This window comes from Lytechinus variegatus, chromosome 4 (genome assembly GCF_018143015.1).
Source record: "Lytechinus variegatus isolate NC3 chromosome 4, Lvar_3.0, whole genome shotgun sequence".
NCBI classification, from domain to species: Eukaryota; Metazoa; Echinodermata; class Echinoidea; order Temnopleuroida; family Toxopneustidae; genus Lytechinus; species Lytechinus variegatus.
This window is the reverse complement of record NC_054743.1, coordinates 57,371,691-57,380,880: the sequence shown is the minus strand read 5'-3', so window position 1 is coordinate 57,380,880 and position 9,190 is coordinate 57,371,691. Positions and strand designations below refer to the sequence as shown.

The following is a 9,190-nucleotide window of genomic DNA, read 5'->3' as shown; positions in this document are numbered from 1 at the left end:
AAAGAGAGAGAGAGAGAAATCAACCCACGATTACCACTCCCAAATTATTATCTTTATTCAGATAGGTATTTTGTTAATTAATTCTTACAACTGGTCCTTATGTAAACAAGCTCGCTCTTCGTGTAAAAAAGTATTGTGTTAATAAAAAGTTAGGTCCTCCTCAATAAAAACTTTATCTGAATAAAAAAGAGAAAAATCAGCCAAGTCTAACGCTTAAATTTTCATCGAAACTGGATGTAAAATCAGAAAGTTATTACAGTACATCATAATTTCGCGTGTTTTTCACTAAACGGTGACGTGCAATTAAGGGAGTAGATAATTAACGTCACTCATGCAATTAAATCATTTTTGCAGATTTGATAATCAGTGAGGACACTCGGTGGCTGATCTAGCATGTTGCTTGGGGAGAGGGGCTGCGATGTACATGTAATATTGCGTACCATCACGCCCCCCGTATAGATCCGCTACAAAGTTTGTTTTTGTTCTGCTTGCCTGACTCGTCATGTAAGGAAGGGACGTTGGAGTTTGATCCCACAATTTTTTTTTAATTACTTTCAGGGAACCCGAGGTGGGGGGGGGGGGTTAAATCTCCACCCCCCGTATGGATCCGCTACATAGTTTGTTTTGTTCTGCTTGCCTGACTCTCGTCATGTAAGGAAGGGACATTGGAGTTTGATCCAACACTTTTTTTAAATTACTTTTAGGGAACCCGAGGTGGGGGGGGGAGAGTTAAATCTCCATCCCCCACCCCCAAGATTCGCCACTAACACTGCAATCAAATCATATTAGGCCATAGCAAAAGAAACTCAACAGGTTTACAGGGAACTCAAAGAATTATTATTTCGCACGCTATTTAGGTACAATATTTCATATTTGATGCGATAAAGTAAAAATTGAGATTATAATAGGATTAGTTCATCGGTTCCCTAATTTGCATGCCAACTAGGATGTTCATTTCATTTCACGACCCAAAAGAAAAGAAAAGGAGATAATGAAGGAAAATCGGCTGAAACATTATATCATTTTTAATTTTTGTAATGTCATATGTCATAATCTATTATACAACTATGTATTTGTATTAATAAGGACTATCTGTTCTATCTGTTTTAGGTGGGTGGAAATAGGGAAAAGATAATCTGAAACCCCTGTTTACAGGGGTTTATCGTGACGTTACTCTATGAAAAAACAACAACACATGATGGCGCTCTTTGAACTTTTCCGACAGTGAAGAAAACTGTCTCTAGCAGTTTCATTATTCAGATCAGTGAGCCGACCGCCGGCTCATGCCCGCCCGACCAGAGGCTGGCAACTCGTAATTAATCTGGGAGTCGGGCTGAGGCGGGGAGGGGAGGGGGGGGGGGAGGGGAGGGGGGGGGGGTTGGGGGTTACTTAGCTGGGGGTTGAAATGTATACACAAAGTTTAGGTTTATATAACTCTATGAATGTATATCACCCCCCCACGGTGTACGTCGCCAATTTGGAGTTTGGGGATGGAAAAGGGAAAACAAAACAACAAGAAGGAAATTAAGAGGAAATAGAAAGTAGGGCCTATAGGGAGGAAATGTTGCATGGGAGAACTCAAGATGAAGAAGAAATAGGAAACTTATTTCCTAGACAAAAAAAATAATTAGACTAACACTCAACATTGCCTTGGCAACGACAAACAGTTTATTCACAAGACATAACATTGTAAGTCCCGATGGCAAAGATTATAGAACCGTAAGCATCTTTCGACCAAAATAAGCACTATGACTCCGCGCGACAGAGTCACTTTCGTCCAGAATTAGCGAGGGTGAAGCTTGAATGAAACACACTCGTTGTCTTTAATTCCACTTAAAACAATAATCTGTGACACAATTTATTATTTTTAGATACTCTCTAATTTGCTAATCATATTGTTTCAGTTAAAGGCCAATTAGTCAATCCGAGCAAAAGTTAAGGGGGTGGGGGGGGGGTTACCTCAGGAAAATAATGAAAACTTTATCAGAATGAGATGAAATAAGAAAGAAAAGAGAAACAAAGTTTTGATTCCATTCCTGAACACGTAGGGTTGCCATTGCTTTAACCTACTGTAATTTTAAAAGGGCCATTTTGATTGTCACATCTGTCCCCCAAAAAGAATAATAAATCATAAAAAATGAAAACATATAAAGTAGTGAGTCAGTGGCCATCACAATCCCAATCCATCTCCTGCTACTGATTTTATGTTCATGCCCGATTCATTGTAAAAATATATTGTTATAAACGTCGGCCTTATGCCAAAAGGGCCTTAACTGCTTTTGGCTATTCCGAGATAATGGCGTTTATAAAGGTTTTGGCCTCTCTAATAATTAAAAGTTTGTGGTCGTTTTTTTGCTTTTGAAGCCAATTTCGATAAACGTGTTAAGTTATTAAGTTTTACATGAAATGTGTTAAATTTATTATAAAATATTCAGAACCCCTAAAATCGGGTTAAGGCCCTTTTGGCATAAGGCCGACGTTTAGATTTAGATTTAGATTTATTTCCGTTCAACAATTTTTTTTTCAAAATACAATCAAAGTAACAATACATATTCAATATAATAGATATTACAGACAAATCAATGACATTTCGTAACAAATGTTGAATATAAATTAAACAAAACTACAATTTGTTGCAGTAATTTTATCAATGGAAAGAAACAAGAAATGAACGGAGGGACTTGCCAAGAAAAGCAAAAGCTTGTAAAGAAGGCAAGCCCCTAAACTTAGTTTCAATGCTAATTATAAACAAACTATATATACAACTATATACAAAAATCGAGACGGACGCAGAAGACAAACTTAAAACAAGTTATCCACAAAATGTCAAAATAAAACGAATAAGCGACAAAAAATAAGAGAAAGTAGATCAAATAATAATAATTACAGTGGTAACACACAAAAAAAGGACTTACAAAATTATAATAGGGAGGGTAAAGTGGCAAAGGAAAGAAAGAGGGAGATAAGGGAGGTGCAAATAAAAAGTGCAAATGAAAAGAGGAAACATGGCAGGTGCACAGGTCGTAATGTATTGTATCATGTTGTAGTGTTGTTTTTATAAGTAATGTTTGACAAATTTTAAAGGTTAAGTTATTATGTAGTTTTAGGTTATGTGTTAGCTTGACTTGTTGGTGTGGAGTATTGACAAATGTGCATCTTTTTAAGTTTGCGTTTGAAAATATTAAGGTTTGTAGATTCTTTAAAGTCGTTGGGCAGTGAATTCCAGTACACAGGTCCAAAAAAGATAAAAGAGTTTTTCGCTAATATAGTACGGGTGGGGGGAAGGTGATAACAGTTACGTTGTCTGGTTGGGTAATCGTGTATAGAGGAGTTTTTACAGAACATATCTGAAAAAATTGTTGGGAGATCATCTTTGTTTAGTTTATACATAAATTGGGCGAGTTGGAAGTTGTTGAGTAGAAGAAAAATGAATTATTCAAATCAAATGATGTGAGCCCCCCCCCCCAAAAAAAGAGAGAATTCAACATGCTTTCTGAAACAGTCGTGAAAAACACATCTGTATAATTGTTTTCACTGTTAACGAAATAGATTTCCGAGTTCAATTAAAAAAAGGACGGACTTTAACTTATTTTGTCATGACTTTGTTATTCTACCTGTATCTAATTTTGACGAAATTCTATCATCATTATGCCTGTTTTAATTTTCTGTATTTTTTAAAATCAACTATTTGATGGGGTTGACTTCACCTTTTCTAACTTTGTTTTTACACGCGAGTACATGTTGGTATCGATAATTATAATACGCATATAGAATTTTGATTCTTTTTTAATGTAAGATTGAAAAAATATAAAAAAAACACCGTTAACGTAAATACCTTATTACTTTAAAAATAACAATGAGCAATTATTAATATACATTTTTATCACTATACTGCTTGTTCTTCTTCTTATTACAGTGTATTATAATTAGTAGTATCAATAATAAAATAATAATGATAACAACAATAATAATAATAAAAAAGAAGAAGGAGAAGACGAAGAATGAGGAGAAGAAGAAGAAGGAGAAGGAGGAGGAGGAGGAGAAGAAGAAGAAGAAGAAGAAGGAGGAGGAGAAGAAGAAGAAGAAGAAGGAGGAGGAGGAGGAGAAGAAGAACAACAACATTTGTAAGTCGCTTTGTACGAGTGTTTAAAGGTAAACGGGTGGGCAGAGTAAGGTTGACAATTAATCCATTATTAACAATTGAAAAATTATTTTATGCTAGCATTGATTTTTTAAAAAACAAATATTGGGTGGATACCCACCATACATTTTAAATAAAGCTGAATATATGAATAGAATATAATAAAAGAAAATTGATATCATAGAAAGCGATTATATTTAAGGCGTCGATCGGGGAAGGGGGGGGGGGGGCAAAGCGTTTGACCTCCTTCTTTCTTTCTTTAATTTCTTTCTTTTTTCTATCTTTATTCCTTTTTGTTACTTCTTTCTTCCCTTCCTTCATTCTTTCACACCCTCTTTACTTTTTTCTTTCTTCGTTCTTTCCTTATTTTCTTTCTCTGTCCCCTCTCTCTTTCTGCCTTATCATATTCCTTGATAATTATGTTTTAGGACCTCTTCCTTAATCTTTCTTTACACTCTTCATCTTTTCCTATTCTTCATTATTGTTTCTGTTTCTTCTACACTATCTCTTTCTCTAATACATGCCCGTTTCTCAACGTATACTTAGCAAGAGACCATTACAAATATGCATTTTACAATGCCTTGATATTTTTAAAAACATTTATTTAAAGGTTTATAATAATATATAGTTAATCAAATATAATTCTAAAACATTTTCCTTTTATTCTGAAAGGTGCCTCCTCCTTCGCCTCCTCCAACCAAAACAACAAAGAAGTTTCCACCACTTGGTTCTCCTTCTAATACGATCTTTCTTCTCATCATCACCCTCCTGCTCGCAATCTGCCTTCTCGAAATCCTCCAACTCCACTGCCCCAGCCTTCTCCCCCATCGGCTTGTCGGCTTCACCTTGCTCCTCATCAGACTGCTTCTCCTCAGCCTCCTTAGAATGCTCCCCCTCAGCCTCCTCAGACTGCTTCTCCTCAGCCTCATCAGACTGCTTCTCCTCAGCCTCCTCAGACTGCTTTTCCTCAGCCTCCTCAGACTGCTTTTCCTCAGCCTCATCGGACAGCTTCTGCTCATCCTTCTCCAGATGCCCCTCTACCTTCGCCTTTTCGGCATTCTCCTCCTCACACATCAAGACCTGCTCCGCTCCCTCAGTCTTAGTCTCCAGCTGCTCCACAACAGCCCCATTCCGCTCCTCTCCATCCTTGATCGGTTCCACCTCAGCCTTCACCTTCAATTCAGCCGAGACTACTTGCTTCTCATCAGCAACCACCTCCTCTTCTTCAGCCACAACTTCTTGCTCCTCAGCAACAACGACGTGCTCTTCTTTTGCCTCCACCTTTTCCTCGGCCATTTCATCATTTGCCTCAAACTGCTCCTCTTGTACCTGCATATCCTCTTCCTCCTCCTCTTCTGCTGCATCTACCCGCTCCGATGCATTGGCTGCCTCCTCAGTCTCCTCTTTTGCAACGACTTCCTTTTCCCCCTTAGCCATCACCGGCTCCACCTCAGCATGCTCGACCTCAATCTGCTCCCCCTCGACCGCTACTGTCTGCTCCTCAGCAGCTACCACCAGATCCTGATCTCCAAGTTCCATCTGCTCCTCTTCGATGTTCAACTTCTCCTCCTCCTCCGGTAACTTTTCTACCACTCTCTTCATGTTCTCAACTGCCGAGTCTATCTCCTCTGCCTTCTCTTCTTCTGCGTCGATCTCCATGTCTACTGTCTCCTTCTTCTCCTCCTGCTCTGCCTCTTCGACCTCCTCCTCAGCCTCTACCACCCTGTCATCCACCATCTCCTTCCCCGTCTCTAACTGGTCTGCCATTGACTGGTCTTGGAGATGTTGGATGAACTAGTCAATCAGACCCTCCTGAACATCGTATATGAATGTGTACTCCTCGAAAGCGATAACGTCCGCCAACTTTTTCTGAAAGTCGGGGACAACTGAATTCGCTGAAAATAAAGCAAAACAATATTGAATAAAAAAGAAGCAGGTTAATCGGATCATTAAGAATATGCAAAATCATATTTTGCCTATTCAGTATTTCACTTCTTAAATGATAAGATTTACACTTTTTAGTTACACACATGTACAGCAACATGTTTGGAAACAGAGCTTTATTTGGTTTTATCTCGGTATTTTTCTTTTTCTAAACAATTTAATCAAAAATACAATTATTTGTAGATTGTAATTATATTTTAAGCGAAATAAACATTTTCCTTGTAAAATTAAAAATTACTTAGCTTACAAATCAGAGGAACATGGAATATAATTCTAATGAACCATTGAAAAAGTTGTTCGGATTTTAATTATTCTTTTACTCACGTTCGTCACTCATATCGAAAGATTCGAATCGAGATAATACTCAAGAAGAAAACGATAAGTTCGCTAGAAATAGAATAGCTGTGTACGCCACATCAATAATGATGAAAAAGATAATAACGCATATGGGAAAATAAACTTTGTAACTATGCAAATCATGTAACATGCGCATCCCCATCATGACGTCACAAAATGAACGCAGGTAAAATGCAGTGTCAGGATCGTCAGCTCAGGAAGGAAAATGCGCAATTCTATATAGAAAGCGAGAGAGCGCAATAGAGAGAGGGCCAGGGGGGGGGGGCTTTGGGTGGGGGGTACAAAGCTCTCTCTTCGCCCTTCCTCCCCCTCCCTCATTATGTCTCATTTTTACTATCTCCGATCATTCTCTTTCTCATCCAATATTTCTCTCTTGATTACTTGTATTTCTTCAATAATTTTTCCACTCCCATTCTAGTTTTAGGCCTATATGTTTTTTCTCTAGCATCTCTTAGTTCCTTTTCTGATTTCGCAATTTGCTACATACTCTCCTTATTTTTCCTTTGATATTGTTAAAGTGTATAATGTTAATAACAAAGTAATACAATTCGAGTGTTTCTATTTTCACACTATTATATACTGGTAAATTATAGATCAGTTTAAGGATATTGATCATAAATCCTAGTTAGGTTTATGGTATGTCTAGATGACAGTGGCGAATCAGGGGGGGGGGGGGAGTTGCACAACCGGCCCATGCCCACCTATTGAGAGCCAGCAGTCAATCTGTTTTTACACAAGTTTTTTTTTGCTTGATTTTTTTTTTCGTGGACAAGGTGACCTTCATTTTTGGGTGAAAACCTTTTTTGTAGGGGGGGGGGGGGGCTCGCCCCACCCCCTTGATGACATAAATCATTGCTTAACATCTTTGTTGCAAGAGGGCCTAGATCAACTACTTCTGTTGCGTACAGCGATGACAGACTATTCGTCGGTTTGGAGTCGGTTTAGTTGAGTTACTTGGCGGTAACATGGAACCGTCACGACGCGCCGTGGCATCAGGATCAATCACACTCGGTTTATTTCCATTTGGTCTAATGCCAATTCGTCTAATTACCAACTCGTCTACTATATTTTGATCTATCACCAGTTCGTCCACTATCCACGTGGTCTAACTGCTATTTCGCCAACTCCGGGCCCACTCACCATTTCTTCTAATAACCAGTTGGTCTAATATACATTAAGTTCATAAACCATTTTGGTCTAATTGGATAGGTGTTAATTGGGCGAAATGAATGCAAAAAAAAGGGTATTAGACCAACTGGTAAGGGCATGAAATATATCCTTGTTTTGTGGTTGAAAACCTTTTTTTTTTTTTTGGGGGGGGGCTTGTCAAAATTTTCCTATCAAACTGTTGTAGAGTTGAGGAGGGGGGGGGGTGGGCATGGATCACAAAAAGTTTCAGGACCCAAGAAAAAAAAATGCAAGGGAAAAGGGTGAAATACACTTTATTAACTTTTTTTTGGGGGGGGTCCCAATACACCGTGTCCCTCGAATGTATTGGTACATTGTGCCAATGCCCTACACTGTTAAAAAAAATATCCTTAAAATTAAAGAAGTTCCTGCAGCAGAGTCTCGAGAACACCTTGTAATCTTACCAGATGGCATAATCTTACAGGAAACTTGTATTTGGTGTATGGAACCTTACAAATTTCCTTTAATAAAACACCCTTTTCCCCTTTTTATTGGGGTGAAAATAAGTCATGATAGACTGCTTAAAAAAAAACTGATTTTACAGAAAAATAAAGATTTTGCAGAACAGGAATGTTCTACTAAATTGCAAAAAAATTCCTGTTTTATGAATTTGCAGAATGATTATGTTATTGCTTACTGCAAAGTCTTTATTTTTCAGTAAAATAATTTTTTTTTTAAACAGTGTATCATGACTTTTTTTCACGCCAATAAAAAATGAAAATACATGTATTGCACCATGAAACCTAGAGATAAAGAAAGATTACAGCACTTTGTGCGTAAATTTCTTGCTGAAGGAAAAAGCGCCATGGCTGGGAATCGAACCCACGACCCTCAGATTGAAATACGAGAGTTATAACCACTAGACCATGACGCCCCCATCAATAAGCTTGTGTGTGACATATCCCGGGACATATCATGTGAGCTTCAAAAATTTGAAAAGCATATGACTCTCAGTCACACTTTACCTTAAGTGAAACACCCTCCATATATCTTAATTATTTTAATACATACCAAAACTTGGCATTATAAGAGATCACTATAGAAATTAAAAATAAATTAGTCCCAATTCCATTTGAGATACACGACTCTTTTTTATTTCATCTCTTCACATGTGTATTAATTCTCATTATATATATATATATTCAAGACATAAAATATGTTAATATTGCAAAATCACATGAGAAAAAGAGAAGAGGAGAACTTAACTCGTAAATAACACGGTAAAATGCTGAAGAGCATGTTCTGAAAAATCATCTGAAAATTTAATTATTATAAATAATCAATTTTCAAAGCATCATATGAAACAAACATTGTATGTTTTGCCTTGAAGGTAGTTTATGTCCAATTTGTATATTGCATATTTGGCATATATCTACATAAGGATTGCATTTATTTAAGAAAAGAAATGAATTTTAATTCAATTTCATTTCATGTAAAGAGTATCCAATAGAGCATATGCATAAAACAAGATAGAATATAATATAATGACAAAGGATATAATTTTGTGCGTTGAATCCATCGATTCAATATCTAAACTATACTCAATTTTATTTTCATTCA

General features: G+C 37.2%; 1 protein-coding gene across 1 annotated transcript; it reads right to left on the bottom strand.

Moving 5' to 3' along the window:
* Nucleotides 1-4,801: 4,801 nt before the first annotated feature.
* LOC121413101 (cilia- and flagella-associated protein 251-like) lies at nt 4,802-5,908 on the bottom strand. The gene has a single exon (XM_041605866.1). It carries the CDS (start codon nt 5,906-5,908, stop codon nt 4,802-4,804), a length of 1,107 nt encoding a protein of 368 aa, XP_041461800.1.
* Nucleotides 5,909-9,190: the final 3,282 nt, after the last annotated feature.

Bases quoted from the DNA above. Each gene is read 5' to 3' on its own strand.
- LOC121413101 (XM_041605866.1), bottom strand. From the start codon at position 5,908: ATGGCAGACCAGTTAGAGACGGGGAAGGAGATGGTGGATGACAGGGTG.